Genomic DNA, 26,888 nt, shown 5'->3' on the forward strand with positions numbered 1-26,888 from the left:
CACACACACACACACACACACACACACACACACACACACACACACACACACACACACACACACACACACACACACACACACACACACACACACACACACACACACACACACACACACACACACACACACACACACACACACACACACACACACACACACACACACACACACACACACACACACACACACACCCCCACCCATATACATGGCTTTTCCTAGTTCAAGGGCTTGAAACTCAGGAGCCTTGCTTACTCTGCTTTCCTGCTTATGGTTTGAGACATGTTTTCAGGTTATTTTGCTGGTTATTTTTTATTATTATATTTTAAAGGGGTTATAGTTTCATGAGTAAGGTAATATTTCCTATTGAGCATTGTTACTCCCTCCTTTGTCTTTCTCCTACTATCCCTTCCCTTTCCACTCCCCAACTCCTCCCCCCACCCGAGTTGTAAAGTTCGTTTTTAACATAGTGTTTTGTACGTCTCATTGTTACAGTGGGTCAACCTGTATCCTTCTTACAGCATTTTATTTCTCTTCCCCTCCCCAAATTAGAAAAATGTATATACAAGATGCAGGGTACCTGAATCAAATACAGTGACAACAAGGGTTATACCATAGGGGAAAGAACATACAAAAGAAACAAAAAAAAAGTCACATAGTACATTAAAAACAACAGAAACAAAGAAAAAACCTCTTGTGTCCATATCTTGGGATTCATTTCGCTTAGCATCATCTTATATGTTAATATTAAGATTCAGCCTCAGGGACTTGTCTGCAGGGTTTGAATTCAAACCATGATCCTGTAGATTTCAGTCTCCTAAGTAGGATTACAGGTGATTGACTTTTGTGTGTGTGAGCATGAGAGTACATGCCATTCCTAAGGCTTTAACTCAGGGCTTGGGCACTGTCCTTGAGCTTTCTGTATTCATGTCCAGTGCTCTAACACTTGAGTCACAGCTCTGCTTCCAGCTTTTTGGCAGTTAATTGGAGATAAAAAGTCTCACCTTCCTTGCTTAGCTTTGAACTGCAATCCTCACATCTCCGCCTCCTCTGTATCTAGGGTTATAGGTGTGAGCCACCTACACCCAGCTTGACTTCTTTTTAATGGTTGATCACTTCAGCAACATGTGTTTTTTAATCCCTAATTTTATACAGGCTTTTCAGACCAAATTGAAAGTTTTTCAGGTTTTTCTGTGTAGCCCCTTGTGCCTAACTTTTACTGTAAACTTAAAGCAATAAACATTCCACAGCCTGAATACTGGACCATCTTGAAATTTCCTCTTCCAGATTAATTAATCCATCAACTTTAAACTCAATTTCTCTTTAAAGTGTCTGGGCATGTACAAAATGTAGCCAAGTTCTTTGCCATCATGTAAGACAGCCTCTAGTTCAATTTCCAGCACTCCTATATTTCCATCTGAAACCTCATGAGCACAGTCTTTACTACCTATATTCTAGTCTGCTGAGCTCTCAAGAGAATTACCATGAACCTCCGCTTGTTGCATCCTCGGTTTCTCCAGCCATTTCTCCAAATGTTTCCAGATTTTTCTTGCATAACTGTTCCATAAGTTTATGAACCACATGATCAGATTTAATCATAGCAGTGATCCTAGCACCAATTTGCCCTATAGTCAGACTTTTATCACTTTGACAAAATATGTGAGAGAGAATGCTTGCTCTTAAGGGTTCTCTCCTTATTCCCTTTTATTCCATCTTCTGGACACTTCTCAGTACAATCAATTTGACAGTCAAGATTAATCTTTTCACTGGAAAAGATAAGAGAACGGGTTGTCTCTCTAGATCCTCCTGGAATTAACAACTGTACTGATGCCTTGATGTTATCCCATTTCGTACTTCTGACCTCCAGAGGTAGAAGATAATGAAGTTGTGTTGTTTTAAGCCACAAACTTTGTCGACATCTGTTGTAGCACTAGGAAGCTAATATAGCAGGGCTTACAAAAAGGAAGACATGACATTACTTTTTATCACACAGGGAACACGATACACAATTGCAGCTTCCTTTTTAGATATTAAAAGCTGTTGTTCTGTTCAAAATGCAAATCAAATCACATTTTTTAAATCTCTCCTACTTCTTAAATTATTTGCTACTTCTTGCCACCTCAAGTCCTTCACAGAGCTCAAAACTGCCTAATTTAACTAGAGAGGAATCTGTATCTTAATTAAAGTGCATCTGTGAATCTGGTAAAAAAAAAAAATGGATTCAGAGAAGAAAAAGAAACTCTGTGCACTTATAATTAGGATATATTTGACCTCATGGATTTGAGTGATAATTTATTCATTATCCTCAGTGTGGCCAAGTCTATGCCAAGCAAAGTTTTAAAATTAACAGTACTTATGATGTAACTCCTGGTACAAAACTTAATTGGCATGGAGGAAAGGATTTCTAGCTGGCTCTTTCATGCAATTACTAATGCCTACAGGTGTCTTTATTCAACAATAATAATAGTAATGGCAGTCACTTAAGAGCACTTATTATACCAGTGCTGACCTTACTGTTTAGCATTCTGCATCACATTCAGTCTTAACCAGAATTGCTGCCTTTTTCTATTGAGTTATTCCTTCCATTGTTTACCCCTTAGTTTTATCCCTGTTCTACCATTTCTGATAATTCCTAAAATATGGAAAGTTAAAATTTAAGTGAATGTTTGAGAACGTCTAACTTTGAATTACAGGAAAAAGGAAGAACAGCTACTTTATTCACAAGTATATTACTGAGAAATCAGAGGCACTAAGCTTAATTGGACACAATTAACACTAATTACGTGTTAGCATCCCTAGTCTAGGAATGTTCTGCAGTCAAACTTACTCTTGCCTATTTATGTCTTTAGGAACCATACTATGTACGTTGCATCAAACCCAATGACAAGAAATCCCCACAGATATTTGATGATGAACGCTGCCGTCATCAAGTAGAATATCTTGGACTACTGGAAAATGTGAGAGTGCGTCGAGCAGGATTTGCCTTTCGTCAGACCTATGAGAAGTTTCTTCACAGGTGAGGATAAACTCAGTAGAGAAGCCTAACAACAGCCCACAGAAATCCATGTTGAGTCATGGCGTCCTCCTGGAAGATGGCAGGGCATCAGCACATAGTAGGCCATCTGTAAATATCTATTATGTGAACAAAAGTCAAGGAAATTGCAAATAATAATTGCAAAAATTGCAAAATTTTCCAGAATTACCAAGAGCCCTGAGTTTGTATTTTACAGACTAAGGAAAAACTTCAAGTCATTTAAGGGAAGATGTGGGCATCATAGTACAATAGAACATGACTGTGGATTCACATCTGTGTTGGAATCTCTACAATGCTACTTATCTGCTACACAATCTTAGGCCAGAAGTTTTTTTGATCTTTGATGTTTCTGCAACTCTATAAAATGTAAAATTATAATAATATTTAATGGGAGCCGGGCACTAGTGGCTCACGCCTGTAATCCTAGCTACTTAGGAGACTGAAATCTGAGGATCTCGGTTCAAAGCCAGCCCGGGCAGGAAAGTCCGTGAAACTCTTACCTTCAATAAACACCCAATAAGCACTGTGGCTCAAGCAGTAGAGCTCTCGCCTTGAGCTGAAGAGCACAGGGACTGTGCCCAGGCCCAGAGTTCAAGCCCCACAACAGACAAAAAAAAAAAAAAAAAAGCCTGGAGGCTCTGAAATAATCTTCCTGTTTTGAAATCTGGCTTTACCAGTTTCTAGGTATATGATCACAAAACCCAAAATCACAAAATTTTTACATGCTTCAGTTTCCTTGTATGTGAAATGAGGATAATAGTAGTAACCGCCTCAAAAGGTAGCAGAAAGATTGAGATGATATACACAAGACATTTAGAATGGTACCTCGTATGTGGAAATTAATTAACAAATATAAAATATGTATACTGTAGTTAATTTATAGTGGGTAATAGCAATGATAGTCCACATGTGGAAATTAGGAAAGTAAGGGTGTTTTTTGTTTGTTGTTTTGGAGTTTTTTGTGCCAGTACTGGAGCTTGAACTTAGGGTATTGAGCTCTCACTCAGCTTTTTTTGCTTATGGCTAATTCTCTACCATCTGAAATGCCTCCTCCCCAGTATGGCTTCTTACTGATTAATTGGAAATAAAATATCTTGGATTTGTCTGCCCAGGCTGGCTTTGAACCTTAGTCCTCAGATCTCAGCCTCCTGACTAGCTAAGATTATAGATACAAGTACCCAGTTCAGGAAAATGTTTTAAATTCCATCTGTTTATTTACTTAAAAATATGTATTGAACTTTTCCTACATTCTATTATAGTAGATTTCACCAAAAAATAAAATTTGTAAGATATATACCAAAAAACAGTATAGTAAAATCTTCAGGTCAAGAGAGTCTAAAGAGATAAGATTCAGTGAAGAGTCAGCAAACATAGGAGAGAAGAGAGAAAGTTGGGCAGAGGGAACAGTTTACAAAAAGATGCTATTGCCATAATGAGTGTGGTACTTTAATTACCAAAGGTACTATGGATAAAGAATGCTGAGTACAGGGGATGGTGTGAGATGAGAACAGATTGATAAACAAGCTAGATCATGTAAAATTTCATAATTGGACTGACCCATCTATTTGGGTATTGGGTTTTAAGCATGGAGAGTCACAGTCTTACAGATGTTTTCAAGAAAATGCTGTTGCTGTGGTATGCACAGAAAGTAAGGAGACATTTAGGAATACTTTAAGAATAGTGGACATATTCAGGATGGCTCAGAACTCTACAGAATTGACAAGACTTGCTCATGGATAGGTGGGCTGTGATGAGATAGGAAAGAGAAATGGAGGATGACAAGTATATCTAGGCTTGGGCAACTGGGTAATACCTACTAAACATTTAAGTAGAAATATAAAGTAACCTATTGACTTGCATACCTGAAAAGCCAAGCTGAGATTAGAGATATTGGATTCATTAATTCTCAGATTATATATAAAACCCTCAGTACCAGATGGAGAAGAGAGAGTTGATGAAAGCATTTAGATTTGTGGTCTAGTACAAAGGAGCCAGTGAAGAGAGAAGAAACACCAGTAAGGCAGAAAGGAAACCAGAAAAGCATGTGTCACAGAAGCCCAGAGACAATAGCAATTCAGGGGGAAAAAAAAACCATCAGATCACTATATCATATATTGCTGTGCACCCAAGGAAGAAAAGCAGAAACTTAACCACAACATTTGGCAGCATAGATTCAAAAGAGAAAGTGGAGGGAGCCTGAGTTGAGCCGGCTCTTGGGAAATGGTAGTGAGGAATCAGATCCCTGTAACAGCTCAAGATGTTTGCTTTTCATGAAAGCAGAGAGAAATTGAAGCAGTAGCTAGAAAAGGATATGAGGCCAGGAGATACTAGAAAAGGTTTGTGTGCAGATGGGGATGGTTCAGAACAGGGAGAAATACATAACACAGGAAAAAAGAAAGAAGGGGCTGAGCACGTGGCTCAGTGGTAGAGTTCTTGCCTTGCATGCTTAAGTCCCTGGGTTCAATTCTGCAGCACCACATAAGCAGAAAAAGCCAGAAGTGGCACTGTGGCTCAAGTGGTAGAGTGCTAGCCTTGAGCTGAAGAGCTGAGGGACAGCGCTCAGGCCCCACGACCGACCAAAAAGAAAAAAAAAGAAAATGTGGTATATCTACACAATGGAATTCTATGCCTCCATCAGAAAGAATGACATTGCCCTATTTGTTAGGAAATGGAATGACTTGGAAAAAATTATATTACGTGAAGTAAGCCAGGCCCAAAGAAACATAGGTCCCTTGGTTTCCCTTATTTGCAATAACTAGTATATGTCTGAGTCAAGCAGAAAAAGTCAGATAAGTTGATATTAGGGGAATGAACTCCAAGATAAGTATTCAAAAGGAAAGTATTATAGTAAGAACATCCTAAAGATCACAAGAGATGGAAAGAGTAAAAGATGAGAAGGAGCCAGCATTTTTCAAGAACTGGGTACAATGCATTCCAGGCAGTAGGAATAGAATATTCAAAGACTAAAGCAAAAAAGAGGCAACTACAGTATAGAACTTGGTGAGCCAAGGTGATAGAAGGATCATGGGGAGAGAGAAGCTTTCTAAGAAATGACTGTGGCTGATGTATGCTGAATAAATTAGAAAGGAAATGGAAAACAACATAGCTCCCTATTACACTAAACTAGAACATTGCTTGAGTTAGGCATACAGCAGTAAAGATGAGAACTGATGGATTTTATCTTATTCTTTGCTTGATATAGTACAAAAGAGTCAAGCCTTTGCATGCTAGAACTTGTAAATGCTAGTTAAGCCAGCTACCACTAAGCTATATCCCTTCTGGGATTTGCAAGATACTTTGGATGTAGAACCAATTGGACTTGGTCATGATAGAAAAAGAGATAAAGCTATTCCCAAGATTCCAGATTTAATAACTGAGGGGGTTGAAGTAGGAAAGAGAAGTTCAAGATGTCTTTAAGACCTATATAATACATATGAATCAGAAGCTCAGAACTGATGGTGTGGCTAAGGGATAATAGATTCATGAATCAAAAAGTATATTTTATATACTTTATTTTTAAATATTTACATATGTCTTACATTTTTGTATTTTAAATATATTATTTAAAGTCAATGGGATAGATAAGGCAGTGTGTGGATAGTCACTTAGAAGCCTTGTGCTGAGCTCTGGGATTGCTGCAACACTTAGGATAATGCTAAAGTTAACAGAAAAAGAGGCTGAGAAGGTTAAGTCCAAAGACCAAAGGAAACTGAGGAGAACATACTGTCATGGAACCTAAGAAGAGAGAGAGAGACATCAAGAATGGAGTAAATTTGGGCTGGGAAGGTGGTTCAATGTTAGAGTGCTTGCCTTGCCTGCATGAGGCCCTGAGTTCAATTCCTCAACACCACATAAGCACAAAAAAGCCGGAAGTGGCACTGTGGCTCAAGTGGTAGAGTGCTAGCCTTGAGGTGAAAAGCTGAGGGACAGCGCCCAGGCCCAGAGTTCAGGCCCCACAACCAACAAAGAAAGAAAGGAAGGAAGGGAAGGGAAGGGAAAAGGAAAAGGAATGGAGTAAATTTACTAGCTCAAGTACCATGTAGATATGTTATCATAACAATAAATGTGAAACCCCTGTAAGGAAAATGTTTAAAGACTCCTGAAAAGCACAAAAGTAGACTTTGAGCAAATGGGAAAATATTACTTGCTCTTGGATAGGACAATCCTCTATATTTGTGATAAATGTTCAGAGTGTAGTGTTAGGTAATATCCAGCCCTAAGGTGATAAGGCAAGAAGATTATGGATACATGCATCAAACTAGCTTCACAAACTAAGGAAATTCAGACATCAACATGACTACCAATGCTATTATCAATTGTCATCTTCCTTGCCATCTTGATCCTAGTTCCAGGCAAGCTCAGGAAAAAACTTAGTAAGACACCATCTCAACAAGCTGGGGTGGTAATGCATATCTGCAATCCCAGCTACACAGAAAATTGGATGATCTCCATCTAAGACTGCCCCTTGAGCAAAGCAAGAAACCCCTGTTTGAAAAAGAACTAAACCAAATGGTTATATAAGAGGGTCAAAACTTAATCCTCTAAACACATGTATATAGACAGCCAACACACAATACATGCATGCATACATTCATGTATATGTACATACATGTATGCACACACATACATAGTTGGAATAACTAAACAAAAAAAAAAAAGGCTAGGTTGTGGTTTAAATCATAGAGTGCCTGCCTAGTGTTAGGTCCTAAATTCAAACCATAGTACTGCTCCCTCTCCCCAACAAAAAGGGAGATGGGGAATAAGGAAAAGGGTAGATGAATATAACCCAAGTACATACACTATACTTGAAAATGTCACAAGCCCATTTTATAGAATAAATATATGCTAGTCAAAGTATTTTTGAAAAGTAAAAATGAAAACATACTAGAAGCAAATGAGTAAATTACATCCTCAGTGTGAAGAAAGGCTTTCTCACAATGACTTAAAAATTCCAGTGCAATATTTTTAAAGTACTTAATTTGACTACAATCTGTTCAATAACTCTGCTTGTGGAGGAGGAAAAACCCACTGAGATAGGCAGGTTGCTAAGGTGGCCCAAGTACCCACCTCCTCATGCCCTGTATAATCCCCCTAAGAGTGGTCTGGACATAGTAATGGCTTCTGACAAAGTAGAGTATGGTTTGATATTATGATGGTAACTTCTGTCTTTGTGGCCCTCACAAACCAGGCTGCCATTTGTTAAGATTCCTGAAGGAACCACAGAGTAAGAAGTTGTATGTATGTGAAAAGGCAATTAATTCTGTGTATGGACCTTAAGTGCAGTAACACTGCTTAATTATCTTTTATAACAATTTATCCAAAGATCTGATTGCTGCCCTTTAAGATAGTCATGTTATTTATAAATATGTCAGATTTGTTCCTTCCTTACACACTTTCCACTGATACTCTCATTGTATTAAGAGAAAGCTTCCCAGCTTTGGAAAGTAGTATGGAGGTTCCTCAAAAGACTCCACATAGAGCTCCCCTATGACCCAGCAATCCCACTTTTGGGCATTTTACCCAAATGTTCACAAACAAGACCACACTAAAGCTACCAGCATAACTATGTTTACTGCAGCCTTATTTACCATAGCTAAGATATGGAACCAACCCAGATGCCCCTCAGTAGATGAATGGATCATGAAAATGTGGTATATATACACAATGGAATTCTATGCCTCCATCAGAAAGACTGACATTGCCCCATTTGTTAGGAAATGGAAAGACTTGGAAAAAATTATATTAAGTGAAGTAAGCCAGGCCCAAAGAAACATAGGTCCCATGGTTTCCCTTATTTGCAATTACTAGTATATGTCTGAGACAAGCAGAAAAGGTCAGATAAGTTGATGTTAGGGAAATGAACCCTAAGATATGTATTCAAATGTTTTTTTTTCTTTCATGTGATTGTTTCTAACACATTTATAAGATTATTTCTTTGTTGCTTTGTATGTCCCTCACCCACGGTATAACCCCTGCTTTCACTGTATTTGATGTTATAATTTGTGGAGGGGAAGGAAAAAAACATCGTTTAAATAGGGATACAGGTGGACCCATTGCAACAATGAGATGTACAAGTCGTTATGTTGAAAATGAACTTTACAACTTTGGTGGTGGGGGGTGCGGTTGTGGTTGGTCATGGGGCTTGAACTCTGGGCCTGGGCACTGTCCCTCAGCTCTTCAGCTCAAGGCAAGCACTCTACCACTTGAGCCACAGCACCACTTCTTATTTTCTGGTGGTTACTTGGAGTAAGAGTTGCATGGGCTGGGCTGGGAAGGTGGTTCAGTGATAGAGCACTTGCCTTGCATGCATGAGGCCCTGGGTTCGATTCCTCAGCACCATGTAAGCAAAAAGCCGGAGGTAGCAGTTTGGCCCAAGTGGTAGAGTGCTAGCCTTGAGCTGAAGAGCTGAGGGACAGCATCCAGGTCCAGGTCCAGAGTTCAGGCTCCATGACCGGACCCCAAAAAAAAAAAAAAAAAGAGTTGCATGGGCTTTCCTTACCCGGACTGGCTTTGAACCACAATCCTCAGATCTTAGCCTCCTGAGTAGCTAGGATTACAGATGTGAGCCACCAGCACCTGGCTTACTTTTTTTTTTTTTTAGGAGGTTATGTTTTATTTTCTATGAGGCTTCTTCAGTTTTATTGAATATAGTTTTTCTCCCCTAATTTGTCCTGGGGTTTTTGTTGTTGTTGTTTTAGGTATAAGATGATCTCTGAGTTCACCTGGCCAAACCATGACCTTCCTTCAGACAAAGAGGCTGTCAAGAAACTGATAGAACGATGTGGTTTTCAGGATGATGTAGCTTACGGGAAGACCAAAATTTTCATCAGAACACCCCGCACACTGTTTACCTTGGAAGAACTCCGGGCCCAGATGCTTGTAAGGATTGTCCTCTTTCTACAAAAGGTAATTTTTGTTTTTTATATACAAGTACAAGTTCTTCCTTTTGTGTTTCTGAACTTTTCCTGAATTGTTTTTAATTTAAGAAATGTTCCTGTATGATGTATATATCTATGTATATGGTGTAGCCTTCATACATTCAAACTTGACTGCCCAGTTTGAAATTATACTCAAAATTCTGAAAACATTTTGTCTTCTTTTTGTGTGTGTGCTGGTCCTGGGTCTTGAACTCAGGGCCTGGGAACTGTCCTTGAGCCTCTCTGTGCTCAAGGCAAGTGCTCTCCCACTTGAGTTACAGCACCACAACAGCTTTTTCTGTTTATGTGGTACTGAGGAATCGAACCCAGGGCTTCATGCACACTCATGAACACTCTACCACTAAGCCAAATTCCCAGCCCTCATTTTGTCTTCTTGTATTTAAAGTTGAAGACATATCTAGAGCATATGACTTTTTTTGTTTTTGTAGTTAGCTCTTTTTTCCCCTCTCAACTGCTTAAATTAAAAAATTGTGCCAACATGTTTGTGACTGACTCCTAATGCATCATTACACCACCAACAACACTTAACTTCAGGTGTGGTTGCAAACTCCACATCTCATTAACTTGCACCTGCCATCATGGAGCTGTTCAAGTCCCCCTTCCCATGTCATTCATGAGTTCATTCAGTCCCTATGCCTGTCCTCATAGCTTCCATGTAAACCATGCAAAAAAATCACACATGCACATTTTACAATCATATATCTTTGTCTGGATTCCTTGGGATAAATACCTAAGAGTAAAGTTACTGGGTGATAGCAAAACCTGTATACCTAATTGGTATAAGTAGTACCAGATTCCTCTTTAGAATGCATGCCACCTTGCACAACCACCAGCTGGGTAGGAAGTACTGCTGTTAACATCTTATCAGACTAATAAGTTTAAAGGTATGTCATTATTGTTTTATTTGCAATTCCCCTGATCAGTATTGAATTTGAGCATTTCATACTTGCTTGCTTTTGGGGTTTTCTGGTAAACTGCCTATTCATATTTTTATTCATTTTTCTACTAGACTTAGAATTTTCTTATTAGAAATGCTTGCGTATTCTAACCAATAATTTTTTATTCATATTATAAATATGTTCTAGTCCATATGTGGGGTTTTTTGTCAGTCATGGGGCTTGAACTCTGGGCCTGGACACTGTTCCCCAGCTCTTCAGCTCAAGACTAGTGCTTTACCACTTGAGCCACTGTGCCACTGGTCTTCTGAGTGGTTTATTTAAGAGTCTCATGGACTTTCTTGCCCGGGCTGGCTTTGAACCGTGAACCCCAGATCTCAGCCTCCTGAGTAGCTAGGATTACAGGCATGAGTCACTGGCACCTGGCTCTATATGCATTTTTATGAACTATATGTGTAATATGCCCTGTTGAACAAAATCCTTAATTTTGTCATAATTGCTTTTTCCCTTATACTTTGTGCATTGGAATTTTAAGAAGAATTTCCCTTGTTTCTAGGTCATAAAGCTATCCTCCTGTATTTTCTTCTATGAACTAACATTGTGCCTCTTGCATTTAGATCTTTAATTTATTTAGAATCCACCTGTAAGTGGTTTTATATAAGGATTTATATAAGGATTTCCCCCATATAACTAGTCTTCTCACACCATCTATTGGAAAGTCTGTTCTTTTTCCCATGGATTGTTAGTGTCACTCTTGTCATATGTTTTGTATCTTTTGCCTGTCTCTGAGAGCTTTGTTCCATTTTTCTGTTTGCCTAATTTTATACTAATGCCACGCAGTTTTAAATTGTATTTTGCTCTAGCATATGGTAGGATAATCTATCTTCTCTCCTTTATTAAGATGGGTTAAGGTATACATCGACCTTTATTAAGAGTATAAAAAGGTTCATTTAAATCTTCATTGACCTAAAAACATAGAGGCTTTATTAATTTGTGGTTAATTTCTAAATATTTTACTGTTTTATTGCTAATATGATTTCACTGTAGTTTCTTTTTTTCTTTTTTTTTTTTTGTGTGTGTGTCATGGGGCTTGAACTCTGGGCCTGCACACTGTCCCTGAGTTCTTCAGCTCAAGGCTAACGCTCTACCACTTGAGCCACAGTGCCACTTCTGGCTTTTTCTGCTTATGTGGTGCTGAGGAATCAAACCCAGGACCTCATGCATGCGAGGCAAGCACTCTACCACTGAGCTCCCTTCCCAGCCCCTTCACTATATTTTCTACATGGCACTGTTGGTACAGATAAATAGTACTTGTTTCTGCTGACTTTTCTATGACAGAATGAAACTCTCTTCACATTTGTTAACATTAGTTTTCCTAGGTAAGTGATTATAGAATGTACAACCAATAAAAGTTATCTCTGCACTTCAAATTGTCAAGATCTTTCTTAGTCTCTCTGTTCGTTTCTAGCTCTCTGCTCTCTCTCTCTCTTTTCTAGCTCTTTTCTCTCTCTTTCCTTTCTTTCCTCTTTCCTTTCCCAGCCACGTGGAGTGCCAGCCTTGCCTGGTCCCCAGCAGGTCTACTGAATAAACCTACCCCTTACCTGAAAAAAAAAAAAAAAAAAAAGATCTTTCTTAGTGTTGGTTTCTTTCTACTTATTTTGCCTAACTCTGAACAAGTTTTAAACTAAAATACTAAATTATATCTCATTCTCAGTTTTCATACACTAATTGCCTTTGTTTGGTTCTATTTGAATTCTCAAAAAATGCTTATAAGTCAGATCTCTGCCTGCCACAGTAAATTGTTTTCATACATCTGTTCTCCATTGTCAAGTCTTTTACCTCAGTGTTCACCACTTAACCTGTGATGGTATTGTTGTTGTTTTTAAGACCTGTTTAAGATATTCTTTCTTTCTACCTATCCAAGAAATTGATTCAAGCTCAGAGTTAGTCCCTGAACCAGCATATCCTTTCCCTCAGTTTGTTCAAGGATAAGCTGCTATGGTTGCCTGCCATAGCTATTAATCATACCCCAGGTACTCTCAAGAGAATGCCTGCATGGATAATAAACTGCAGTCATCCTCCTCTGAAGTAACTGTCTACTTGGTGACTGGTAGAAACTCTAATGATCTGCAATGCAGTGGATGGAAAGCTTTCCCATCTTTTCTGTAAGCTAGGTCTCAAATTTCAGAGCCAGAAGGCAATGGACTATGGAATAAAGGTCTCCCTTCCTTTTTAACTCTCCTAAGTTATGATGTATGGGATCTACCGATTGAGGGGTTTTTTTAGATCAACTCCACTGGCCTTGATACTTACGAAAAATTCTCCGAGCCTCTGGAGTTTTATCATAAGTCTCCTAAATTTCAATGTCAAGAGTGTTGTCATTTTTTGGGTATACTTACAGGAAGTTAGTGGGATATTAAGAAAATATTCACAACTGCTGTTTTTAAATAGAACCACCATCAATTGGCTTATATTTCCTTTTTTAATTAACATAGCTTTATCTGTAGATACAGACTATGCATACAATATAAGATTATAATATGTAAATTGATTATTCTTATCATTATCTAATACTTATTTGTTCATTAATCCCAGATGATGGAAACTGTCTCTTCTCATGGTCAGGGCCAGCTGAGACACAGGAGAGAGATGCACGCTACATTCATCCAAGTGCAATTCATACTATGACCAGTGGTTTCTGGCAATGTGGCATTCCTCCCAGTTGATTTGGGGTTCTGCCAAAATATATCTCAGAAACTTGTTATGTCACAATAATTAATAATGTATTTTTTGCCAGTCCTGAGGCTTGAACACAGAGTATGCTTACTATTTCTGAGCTTTTGTGCTCAAGGTTAACACTCTTCCACTTGAGCCAGAACTCCACTTTTAACTTTTTATGGCTAATTGGAGATAAAAGTCTCACAGACATTCCTGCCTGGGCTAGCTTCAAACCAAACTTGTCAAATCTCAGTCTCTTGAGTAGTTAGGATCATAGACATGAGCTGCCAGCACCCAGCTAATAATGTAATTAAGTAGTATGATATTTTTTGTGACATTCAAAGGTAGCTCATATATCTCAAGATCTGAGTATAATTATTTTCTAAATTAGCCACAAGAAAAAGTGTGAATATAGTAATTTCTAAAAAATTGGATCTCATTGGTTGTATTATTTATCCTATGCCCTAATGTATTGTTTATTATGCAGCTTTGTCTAGTGGAGACATGAAGCCACAGGGGCCTTTACATCATTTTCAAACAAAGCACACTAGCTTTTTTTGTAAAAACCAATCAAGTGTTTTATTTCTTAGACTAAAAGCAAAATAATTATTTGTATATAATATTGATTACAAAATAACAAAAGACCTTATCAAAATGATAGCTAATATTTACTGATTGATAGGCATACTTCTAGTTACATTATAGCTATGAACTAATTCTTTTTGTTTAGTTTTTGTATTTTAGTGGTGGTGGTAGTAGTGGTGGTGGTGGTATTGGGATTTAAAGTTAGGACTTTGCAGTTTCCAGACAAGAGTGATACCACTAGAACCATGCCCCAGTCTTTAATCAAATCTTTTCAAGAACCTTTTGAATGAGTATCTATTATTATTTGCACTTAGCAGATAAGGGAACTGAGGTTGCTGAATGGTTAGACTACTTGATGGAGGTCACACAGATGATGAATGCCAGTGCTGGAATTAGGGTTTGAACACAGTAACCCAGTAGTCCTGCCTCCCACACACCCTTGACCACTATGTGCTTAACACCATGTGACAACATTCAGCATGTCAACAGGTTTAACTCAAACTTGCAACCACAAAGGTGATGATGGTATTCTGCTAAGAGGAAGCAGACTGAGAGTCAGCAAAATGCTTTCATGAAATAACCCCAGTAGGCATCTGATGATGTCTGAGTCATTTGCTCTAAAATATGTGGATTAATGAAATTAGAAAAAAAATTGATGTTCAAAGTACAAATCAGGTCTTGACATGTACAGCAATGGAAAGTGGGCAATGACTGCTTTATTGTGAGACTCTGCTTCAGGAGAAGAGTTGTACTATTTGTTGTGGTAGAAGTAAATTTTGAATGATTAGGTTGAGAAAGGTACATTTAGGTAACAGTCAACAAAGGATAAGCTGAATTACAGGAGGGAAATGCATTACTATACAATAGGTAAGATTGTTTCTGGGCCAGACCCTCATTGCTTTACTCATGAAGAATATTTATGGTGGGCTGGGAAGGTGGCTTAGTAGTAGAGTGCTTGCCTTGCATGTCTGATGCCCTGGGTTCGATTCCTCAGCACCACATAAGCAAAAAGAAAAAAGCCGGAAGTGGCGCTGTGGCTCAAGTGGTAGAGCGCTAGCCTTGAGCTGAAGAGCTGAGGGACAGCGTCCAGGCCCAGAGTTCAGGCCCCACGACCGGACCCCCCAAAAAAAAAAAAAAAGAATATTTATGGTCACGGATATATAGCTTGATCTTGAGTGAGGATTGAAAGGAGTATGCCTTTGATCAGATGGCGGCCCTGACTATATCATTTTAGTAGCTATGAGAAGAAACAGGTAGAGTATGTTCCTTATAGCACAGGGCTATGTGGCTATTGCAGAAGAATGTGCTCATGTACTTTTATTTTTAATTATATTTTATTATCTTTAAGTAGATATACAAAGGCGTTACCATTCAACAAATCAGTTTATGAATACAGTGCATCTTAATCACCACTTTTTAGCATTCTCCATCTCTCCCAACCCCTTCCCTCAATTTTCTTAATTTTGTAGGATAGGTTTTTAATTTTATGACTACATTTTTCCCTCCTTCCTCTTCCTCTTTTCATTTGTCTGCTCTTTCCCCATTAGTCCTCTCACCACTTTTCAATACCAGTTTCCTAGTATTTATTTTGTTGGACTGTGAATCTTTCTAAGAATTCACACCATTTGAATTCTCCCCTGAAAATACTCTATTTTAATTAATGAGTTTACATATTCTTGCGTGCAACCCCAATGTGCTTACTTATACATTTATAAATTAGTTCTAGCTTCCACCTATGAGAGAAAACATGTATCCTGTCTCTCTAGGCCTGACTGACTTCATTGAACATAATTTTTTCCAGGACTATCCATTTCTATGCAAATGATATAATAGTCTTCCTAAGAGATGAATAAAATGTTATTGTGTATGTACATATACCACATTTTCTTCATTCATCCACTGGGGGGGCATCTGGCCTGTTTCCATACCTTGGCTCTGGTGAATAGTGCAGTAGTAAACATGGTTGTACAGGTGGCATTACTGTATCCTAGTTTGTAATCTTTTTGACAAATACCCAAAAGTGAAATTGCTGGATCGTAGGGTGAGATCTATGTTTAACAGTTTTGTTTTTTTAGGAATCTCCAAACTGCTTTCCAGAGTAGTTGAACAAGTTTACATTCCCACAAAAAAACATATTAGAGTTCCTTTTCCTCCACCTCCTTGCAAGCATCTGTTATTGTTTGTATTCTTGATGATGGCATTTTAACAGGGGTGAGATGGAATCTCGGTATTGTTTTGACTTGTATTTCCCGATGGACAGAGCATTTCTTCATGTATCTATTGGCCATTTCTGAGAAATCTGTTTAACTCACTTACCCATTTGTTAATTGGGTTATTGATTGTTTGAGAGTTTAGTTTCTGTAGAAAGTAGGAACAGATGGAACTACCCTCAACATAATAAAGACTTTATGACAAACCTACAGCCAACATCATACTTAATGACGAAAAACTAAAACCATTTCCTCTAAAATCAGAATCAAGTATTCCACTTTCTTCAATCCTTTTCAGAATAGTCTAGAATTCCTTGCAAGAGCAATAAGGCAAAAGAAAGGCATAAAGGGGATTCAAATAGGAAAGTAAAAAATAAAACTACCATGTTTGCTGATGACATGATCCTGTATTTAAAGAACCCCAGAGAGACTACTCTCAAGCTGATGTCATACTTTTAAATGAATAATGAATTTGTCCACTGTTACTGAAGGGGAACATGAAAATAAGACCTGGTTCCACCCACAAGAAGTTGGTGACCCAAATCAGGAAGGAAATGTGTTAGCATCTCCCTCACGCCTGTAATCCCAACTACTCAGGAGGCTGAGATCTGAGGATTGCGGCTCAAAGCCAGCCTGGGCAGGAAAGACCATGAGACTCTTATCTCCAGTTAACCACCAGAGAACCAGAAGTGGCACTGTGGCTCAAGTGGTAGAGCGCTAGCCTTGAGCTGAAGAGCTCAGGGACAGCAGCCAGGCCCAGAGTTCATGCCCAATGACCGACCAAAAAAAAAAAAAAAAAAAAAAAAAAAAAAATATATATATATATATATATATATATATATATAGCTTGAATTTTAGATCAGGTATATAAATATTTACTAATAAGACAGAAAATGCTGGTTTAGAACTTGTCTTCTCAAAGCACCTGGGTCAACACTCCTGTTCTGTCAGGGTCCTTCATGAATAACTGCTGGTTGGAGCTACCAGACTCTGGCTTCATTATACTTTTTTATTATGGCTTATTCTGTTTACAAGCTGTTGTACACATAGTCTTCTGTAGCTTGGTGTGTTGTTTTTTGTTTTCACTGCATTAAGCTTTTAAATTTTCTCTAAGGTCCATAGATGTAGTGATAGTTTATTCAGTTCTATACTTTGTGCTATTTTATCATTTAAAGTGTCATAATATTTTGCTTTCCTAATATTAGTCATTTTTACACTTTTTTCATCATTCTACAAAAATGTTACAGTGAATGTTCTCAGACATGTTCCCTTGCTTTCAAGTGAGCAAGTCTTCATGGAACAGCCATTCTTAGTTCTTAAGGACCCTAGAAACTCTCCTTAGAAAATTCTACACATTGCAAGAACATGTAAGCACATATGCAATTAGCACATATCAGAATGATATTATCTCTGGAGAAGTCCACTTATAGACTTATGAGAGGGTGTGAATTTAAAGGCAAATAACCTGCTGGGTGTTGTGGCTCAAGCCTATAATCCTAGCCTCTCAGAAAGCTGATATATCTGTACGGTTCAAACCCAGCTTGGGCAAAAAGTTTGCTAGACCCCATCTCAAAACAACAACAAAAAGCTATGCTTGGTGGTATATATCTGTCATTCCTGCTATCTATGAAATATAAATAGGAAGAGTGTGATTTAAGCCTCCTCCAGAAAATGTGAGATCCTATCTGAAAAACTAACGCAAAAAGGGCTGGGTGCTGGGTGTGTGGCTTAAATAGTAGAGCACTCACCTAGCAGACACAAGGCCCTAAATTCAAACCCAAGTACCAATGAAGCCTTATCCCTGCATCTATTGCTAAATAGGACTATTAGAATAACATTACTGTGTTACTAGTCTTTGATTTTACTGTTGCAAAGAAATTTTCTGATGATTTATAATATAAACCAACAGTTGATCCATTTAAATATGTGCCAGTATTTACACATTGATAAATATAAAGTCCTTAGAACAATTAAAATGATTCAGCACAAATTTCACATTGACACAACAGAACATCCTTTCCTGCCATACTCACTGCCACCCCATCTCCTTTTTTCTACCTCTTGCACATTTGATGAATAAAAACATAAAAGCATTTGAAAAATAATGACAACATGTCAACAGTAATTTGTGTCTTATGTATCTCCTCTTGGATATTACCAGTAAGTATCCACTGCCACCCCATCCCCAGCCCATTCCCCCCAAGCTGGAAGCAGATGATTTGCTCTCTTGAAAGAGCAGCAAATCCGTTGCCTGGGTGATATCTCATTACTACGGCAACCAATTTGGTGCATCAGTGTGAATCCCAATTTTAAAATGTAATTATGCCAAGATGTGTACATATGCTTGAGATTCGCTTAAAAGAAATTGGTTCCTTTTTGAAAGGAAAGCATTTCCTATGATAGATGGAAGAAGGGTGAAATTGTGCTTTTATTTTTTGCTAGTTTAAACGCACCTTTCAATCGAGCCTCCACTATGTTACTAGAACAGCTTGCAGTGAAGGTTTCTCCTTCACTGCTTTGTTTTGTTACTTGAGATGTTCCTTTTCCAAGACACTTCTCTCTTGAGACCTGTCACTCATAACCCAACAGCTGTTGTCTCCATGACAACACTTTCTGGCTACTTTAGGTGGTAGGGAGAAAAGGAAAGGGGGCGGGGGAGATGAATACATTTCCATTTCAGTTTTCTTTTTTAATTGCTACAAGCTCACTCAGAGACTGACTCTTTGTAAAGAATTAATTGGTGCAAGGGAAGCAATTCAGTGAATAGAATGTTTACACTATTATAAAACTTGTGCTACTCAATTCTCAAATGAAGGACCTTATAAGTAAGACATGGACATCAAAATGTATCTGGAAGAAGATTGTATGACAAATATAGCTGGGGATGTACACTGCCAAACCTAACAAAATTCTATTGAATCACAGCTGAGCTACTAATTTTTGCCTCCTTCTAGCAGAAACTGTAGTTTAAAAATAAAAAGGACATATTTGGGTGCAGAGAATATTTACTTTAATTATCAGCCTTATTAAATATGTCTATTAAATAGAATCCTTGTAACTCATTAAGTTTCTCCTTTATTATCTCTACCAAGAAGCTCAGGGCTCAGATTTGCACTCAAAATCTGGGATCTTCCTTGTTTGGGATTTCCATATAACTCCTTACCTGTGTTCCTATACCTCTGTCTTTTGTTTTTTAATCTTTATTTTAGTAATGCAAAGCTACCTCTGTAGTAAGTTCCCTATGGTCCTTTTGGAAATTATTAGGTAACATACTGAAAGAAAAAAAATATTTTATTGTGACAGCCATTCACTGCTTTGTGAAAGCACTGATATGTAATGTAAAGAATCACAAAAAGGGGCTGCAAAGGTGGCTCAGTGGTAGAGTGCTTGCCCCTCATGCATGAGGCCCTGGGTTCTATTCCTCAGCACCACATAAGCAGAAAAAGCCAGAAGTGGCACTGTGGCTCAAGTGGTAGAGTGCTAACCTTGAGCTGAAGAGCTGAGGGACAGAGTTCAGGCCCCAGGACCAACCAAAAAAAAAAAAAAAGAATCACAGAAAAGAAGGGGTTTCTTTGGGGTTGGGGGTAAGAGGTTGGTTTTTCTTGGTAGTAATAGGGACTGAACCCATGGCCTTACCTTATTAGATAAAACCTATCACCACTGAGCTAACTCTCTAGCTCAAGACTGATTTTTAAATTGACTTGTGAAAATAATAAAATGTCTGCCAGGAGCGGGTGGCTCATGCCTGTAATCCTAGCTGCTCAGGAGGCTGAGATCTGAGGATCTCGGTTCAAAGCCAGCCCAGGCAAGAAAGTCTGTGTGACTCTTATCTCCAATAAACTACTCAGAAAACCAAAAGTGACTCTGGCTCAAAGTGGTGGAGCACTAGCCTTGAATGAAATAGCTCAGGAACAGGGCCCACAACTGAAAGAAAGAAAAAAAAAAAAAAGATGTTCTAAAAGACATAATTTTGCCACATAGTTCATTAACTTATGAAAACTTAGCCATTGAACAAGTTAGGTATAGAATGGAAAATGTATGTGGCTCAAGTATGAGTCCTGTAGTGTTATTTATTGCTTAGCAAATGTATGTAACTACCACCAAGATATCTAAATGCATTAGAAATTACTAATAATATTTGTCATGGCACATCTAAACATATTCTACTTGAGGTGGACTACTAAGATTTACTAAAAAATTTTTATGAAATATTCAACATGCTCTGGAAAATGTATACTGTTTATTACAATAAGGTACTGATTTTCCTTCAAGCGGAGGCATAAAGTAGCTTTAAGTTTTTTTTATTTTAGCAACTGCAGAATATGAATATCTTTAATATAGAAGAGGTTCTTCCAAAGAAATTCAATAAACACCTCATTAGAAAATTGGATACAAACATGGACACTTGATCCAAACACAAAAGAAGATACTATGAAACACTTAGGGTTTCTTTTTCTTTTTTAACATACCCCATGTTGCTGACAATGTGTGCATTACTGACATAAGAATAAGTTGGTAGGAACATTCCAAAGAGTAAATTGGCAACGTGTTTCAAAAAATTAATGCAAAAATTTAAGGAATTTATGTAAAAATTCATCTGTAAGAATTTTCTTTGCAACATTTCTAATGAAAGTGGAAAATAATGGACACTCTTAAATGTTACATTCATTATGTAAATTATGATACATCTATACAATAGAAAAGTAGGCTGCCATTAGTAATGACAATGTAAAAACTAATAACATTGGCCAGATGCCAGGTGCTCACATCTGTAATTCTAGCTACTCTGGAGGCTGAGATCTGAGGATTGTGGTTAAGAACCAGCCCAGGCAAGAAAGTCCAGTTAACCACAAAAAAGTCAGTTAACCATAAAAAGCCACAAGTGGCACTGGGGCTCAAGTGGTAGAGTGCTAGCCTTGAACACAAAAGCACAAGATGCCGCCAGGCCCTGAGTTCAAGGCCTAGGAGCTGCACAAAAAAGCATTTAACATTAAAAGTGTTAAATGAAAGTATATGTTATGAGATGTTCAGTATGGTTTCTTTCTAACCACATTGTTAATTCTGGAGATATCTATACACATACCATTGTAACTGAAGTGGATGAATCGGCCTTTGACCAAGAGGGAGGGTTCATAACCAATGAAAATTTAGGACTTTTTTTTAGCAGTTTTTATCAGCAAATTTTAGTGTTCCAAACATATCTATTTAAATTTAGTGCTATAATGATACTCCATTTTTAAAGAAAATCTAATTTTGAAATAAGATATTTTTCAGGGTCCTGAGTTGGGTTTTTTTGTGCCTGTATGGATAAGGAACCCATCATTTGTAGAAACTATTTTGATGACATGTACTCTTGGGAAACTAAAATGATAATTGAGCATTTATAATTTAAATGTAGGTTTAACAAAAATTCTTTATTCATGAGTTTATTTTAACCTTAAAATAAGTGGATTACAAATAGGAACAAGATGTAACTGATCACATTATTTCAGCCTAAACTTTTAAGTAACAGTGTTTGTTACGAAGTAATATACATTGTGAACTCACAATGAATACCCATTGTCTCACAACCAAAAGATAACCTCGTTAACCTTTGGAATAGCCATGCCATTTGTCCTTTGTCCTACAGTTACAGGATTTTTTTTCCTACAGGTTGAGGGTGAGAAAGGATCTTGCTATGTTGTTGGCCTCAAACTAAAGATACTCTTGCATGTGCCCCGTAAGTGCTAAGATTACAATCTTAAACTTCAAAGCCATACTGTGTGCATTGTACACGGGTGTTCCAGTTTGGAAATCAGCTGCACCATGAAGATAATTGTGGTCCTTTGGACCCAGACCACATCTGTGTGGTCTTCTAGGCCTCCTTCCTGGACTCAGGTCTGCACAGCATTCTAACCTTAGTTTTAATACTATTGTTCCTCTGTGCATAAACACTTTAATCATGCACAAAATTAAGAACAGACTCTTTCTGACATCTGACTGGAACCAACCACATCTCCCATTATGCCACAGGATAATGTGATTGTACCTTCAAATGTATTTTCTTTTTACCTGTAAACTTTTATACATACTGTTTGCCTTGCTGTCAATTTTATTCAAATTAGATTCTCTTTCATGTAGGTCAGCCCAGTCAGACTAGTCTAAATGTCATCTTCACTACTTTTGTCAGAGCCCATTTGTTAGTTGTTGCTACTCTCTGAGATGGGAGGCAGGAACTAGAAGCCTATTTCAGGTTTTAGGATTAAAGTTCATGTAAGGTCTTTATGTCACCCTTATATCTTTTAACTGTAAAAATGAGTGTTGGATGAGACCCTTCTATCATAATCAGGTGTGAAGATGTAGTGGGAAATTTTTTAATAATAAGGAATTCATTGTGAAATAAGTAGGAACTGATTCAAGATTATATATATTGGAGTTTTACTTGCTTTATTGAGTGGGCAAAAAGGGCACATCATAGTGATTCTATAACCCAGGGAGTAGGTTGTATATGTGAATGTCCTGCTAAGGTATTGCCCTGGAGAATCAGAGCAGAGAATTTCTCAGTTAAATGATTTCTCATCTCAAAACTTTCTCTTGGATTTTGTAATTTCTATAGTTTTAGTGTTTAAATGTTAGGCTATTAGTTTTGCATATTTTTTCTGATCTATTCAACAAGGTTATAAATAACTGAAGAAAACCTCATCCTTATACTTTACTGTGTTCTATATAGGGTCCCCAAGCATAATGCCCAATACATACTGACCTTAGAAAACATTTTATTAATGGTATACTGTCCTAACTCAATACTAAGTAGCTGTGGATTTATAGTTTCTTACTAGCTGTATTATATGTGAAAGTAAAGACGTTCATGAATACATCAGAACTATTCATGCGCATTTAAATGAAATACCTTAGTTAGATCAATCAAATGGAATAATTGGTAGGCACAAGAGTTGTTCTCAACTGGGAAAGAAGTCTTGAAATTTTAATACTGCTGCCTGAGTTGAAAAATTACTGACATCTAGCTAATATGTAGACACTGTTGCCTTAGGTAGCCAGAATGCACTGGGTTCTAATCCCAGATCTAATACTTATAGGATGATATTTTTGGACCCCTCTGAATCTTACTCATCTCAGCTATAAAAGGGAAATATAATAGTACTTAAGAGTATAGTTGTGACTACTAGATGAGTTAATATATTCGGCATACCATTATCCTGCCCATGTAATTGTAGCCCCTCTGTACAGTATGTTCTCAAATAAAATAAAATTAAATTTAAAAAAAAAAGTCTAGATGAAGGCCATCAGGCTTTTAATGTTCAGTACAGGCTTTTTCACAAATCCATTTCTACCCCTGTACCTAATGTTTCTGAATGTAGAGTTATTGTCGAAAGACTGCAGTCCCCTTCACGTTAGTATATCTGCAGTATGGTGAACACATTGAGATGGGCTCACTAAACAAGTACAGGTAATCATTAGGAAAGGTTACCAGTTTAGGAAGATATTAGTATCTTAGAAAGTGGGAAGAGATTGATTTGAGATTTATATGAAAACATTGAAAGATTGATTTTGAGATTCAGAGGAAAACATTACTTATCTGTCCATGCATATATTTTTACTGCTTACAATTCAATTATAGGCCTAAAGAGTAGACACTATGTCTGTCATTCCACAAAACCTGGTACCAGTCAAGATTCAGTGTTTATTGAGTGGTATTTAGTATGTTAATGTTAATAACATTTTTACCATCTTCACTGCTTAATATATCATTAAAAATCACATTTGTTTGAGAAAAAAATATATATTCAGCATACTTTTTATATTCTATTAGTATTGTACTTTTTTTTTTTTTTTTTTTTTTTTTTTTGTCGGTTGTGGGGCTTGAACTCTGGGCCGGGGTGCTGTCCCGCAGCTCATCAGCTCAAGGCGAGCGCTCTACCACTTGAGCTACAGTGCCACTTCCGGTTTTCTGGTGGTTTATTGGAGATAGGAGTCTCACGGTCTCTCCTGCCCGGGCTGGCTTTGAACTGAGATCCTCAGAACTCAGCCTCCTGAGTAGCTAGGATTACAGGCGTGAGTCACCAGCGCCCAGCTTAGTATTGTACTTTCTATCAGTTAATCATTGCCAGTTATTCAACAAACTACCCACATCAGTGTTCTGGGACTACTGTTAAAGACTACTAAAATTTTACTAGCTTAGGCATTGATGGCTTACACCTATAATTCTAGCTACTTAGGAGGCTGATATCCGAAGACTGAGAGTCAAAGCCAACCTGGGCAGTAAAGTCCGTGAGACTCTTTTTTTTTTTCTTTTTCTTTTTGGTCAGTCCTGGGGCCTGAATTCTCAGCCTAGGCGCTGTCCCTCAGCTCTTCAGCTTAAGGCTCGCACTCTACCACTTGAACCACAGTGCCACTTTCAGCTTTTTCTGCTTATGTGGTGCTGAGGAATAGAACCCAAGGCCTCATGCATACAAGGCAAGCACTCTACCACTGAGCCACCTTCCCAGCCCTGAAGCTCTTTAATAAACTTTCAAAAAATCATAAGTGGAGCTGAGGCTCAAGTGGTAGAGTGCTAGCTTTGAACAAAAAAGCTCAGGGACAGCATCAAGGCCCAGAGTTCAAGCCCCAGTACTGACAAGTGCACACATGCATGCACGTGTGTGCGCGTGCATGCACACACACCCACACACACTAGATACTCTTTTTTCTTTTTTTTTTGTTGGTCATAGGGCTTGAACTATGAGCCTGTGCACTGTCCCCAGCTCTTCAGCTCAAGGCAAACACTCTACCACTTGAGCCACAGCACTACTTCCTGGTTTCTGGTGGTTTATTGAAGATAAGAGTCTCATGGACTTTCCTGCCTGGGCTAGCTTTGAACTGCAATCCTCAGATCTCAGCCTCCTGAATAGCTAGGATTACAGGTGTGAGCCACTGGCACCCAGCCAGATATTCTTTCAGTGTTTTGGAAGAAAGTTTGAAATCTGTTTTACTAGGCAAGATCACTCAAAGGCAGAATCCATTCCTTACCTCTTCCAGCTTTTGATAGTTGCCAGCATTCCATGGTTTATGGCTGCATCACTACAGTCTCCATCTCTGCCATCTATCTCTATGGTCACAATGCCCTTCTACTCATCTGCTTTCATATCTTCAACCTCATTCTGATAAGAATACTGTATGTGACTACCTTTAGGGTCCAACTAGATAATCTAGGATAACTACCTGTCTCAAGACCCTTAATCATATATATCTGCAATTTTTTTTTTTTTTTTGGTTGTGGAGCTTGAACTCTGGGCTTGGGTGCTATCCCTCAGCTCTTCAGCTCAAGGCTAGCACTCTACCACTTGAGCCACAGCACCACTTCCAGTTTTTCTGGTGGTTTATTGGAGATAAGAGTCTCACAGATTTTCTGCTTGGGCTGGCTTTGAACCGAGATCCTCAGCTCTCAGCCTCCTGAGTAGGATTACAGGCGTGAGCCACCGGCACCTGGCATCCGCAAAATTTTTCCCACAACACTTATAAGTTTCAGTAACTGAGAGGTGGACATCTTTAGGAGGCCATTATTCAGCCTAGTACACTACCCTAAAATTTGGTTAATATAACACTCAAATTCTATTCTTTCCTTGTGCACCTGGGGTTTGGTCATTTTAACAAAGTATGAGTTAGTTTTGTGTGCTGGTCATTTTTCTGAAGTTGGTAGACCCCAGGCCACATGCTTTCTGTCATAATGGCATAAATTTAAGAGGGCAGAACAAGCAAATTTCAAGATTTTTGGGCCAGGTATATTTATATCCCATTGGTCAAAGCAAATTACATCAATGATGTAATAATCCATGAAGGTCAAGAGGGAAGAGGTGACTATTTGCTAGAACCCATCATAACCTAGCACAGGGTGCTTTGTAGATTAAAATAACAAAGCTATGTCAGCAACATACTTATGTGGGAGAGGAAGAAAATCCACAATTAAGTTATTTAGTAATAGAATAGTTTTCTATAGTTCTTATCAGAACATTCCTGAAATTGAAGTTCCTAGAAACCTTGTTTCCTGGCTCTTTATTTAGAGGGTAAACCTTCACAGACACAGGTACTCCTGAACAAGACTCCCTGAACACCCTGTTGCAGAATCTGTCCATGCAGGTGTGACAAAGCAGGAAGGGCTTTCTGTTGCTTTGGAAGGACAGATACCTGCTGGGCTGCCTCTGTAGAAGGGAAATGACCTGACAATTCCCCACGGCTAAGCAGCAGTAAGCCACTGCAGTATCACCTTTGCCTGTGGAATTGAGTAGCAAGGTCATCTAAGTAGTCATCTAACCCAAAGCTGTTTCCATACATATTAGTTGGAACCTGACTTTTGTTACTTTGAGAAACAGTGTACAATGTTTGTATTTTATAGAATTTCCCAGTCTGTTTTTTTCTCATAATTTCCTTTTCACATTTTTTTCTTTCTTTTTTCTTGTAATTAAAAGAGGAATTGTATCACTCTCAAACATCTAGTCAAAAGAAGCCTAAGATACAATAGGGCTTATGGGCTCCT

At 38.1% G+C, this 26,888-nt stretch overlaps 1 protein-coding gene across 1 annotated transcript in view; it reads left to right on the forward strand.

Moving 5' to 3' along the window:
- Myo1d (myosin ID) overlaps positions 1-26,888 on the forward strand; it is a 303,418-nt gene that overhangs the window by 136,220 nt on the left and 140,310 nt on the right. The window contains exons 15-16 of the mRNA XM_070027221.1: positions 2,847-3,013; positions 9,730-9,937. Coding sequence (XP_069883322.1) covers positions 2,847-3,013; positions 9,730-9,937 — 375 coding nt within the window. The remainder of the gene's footprint in view (positions 1-2,846; positions 3,014-9,729; positions 9,938-26,888) is intronic.

This window comes from Dipodomys merriami, unplaced genomic scaffold, assembly GCF_024711535.1.
Source record: "Dipodomys merriami isolate MVZ:Mamm:240054 unplaced genomic scaffold, mDipMer1.0.p SCAF_19, whole genome shotgun sequence".
NCBI lineage: Eukaryota > Metazoa > Chordata > Mammalia > Rodentia > Heteromyidae > Dipodomys > Dipodomys merriami.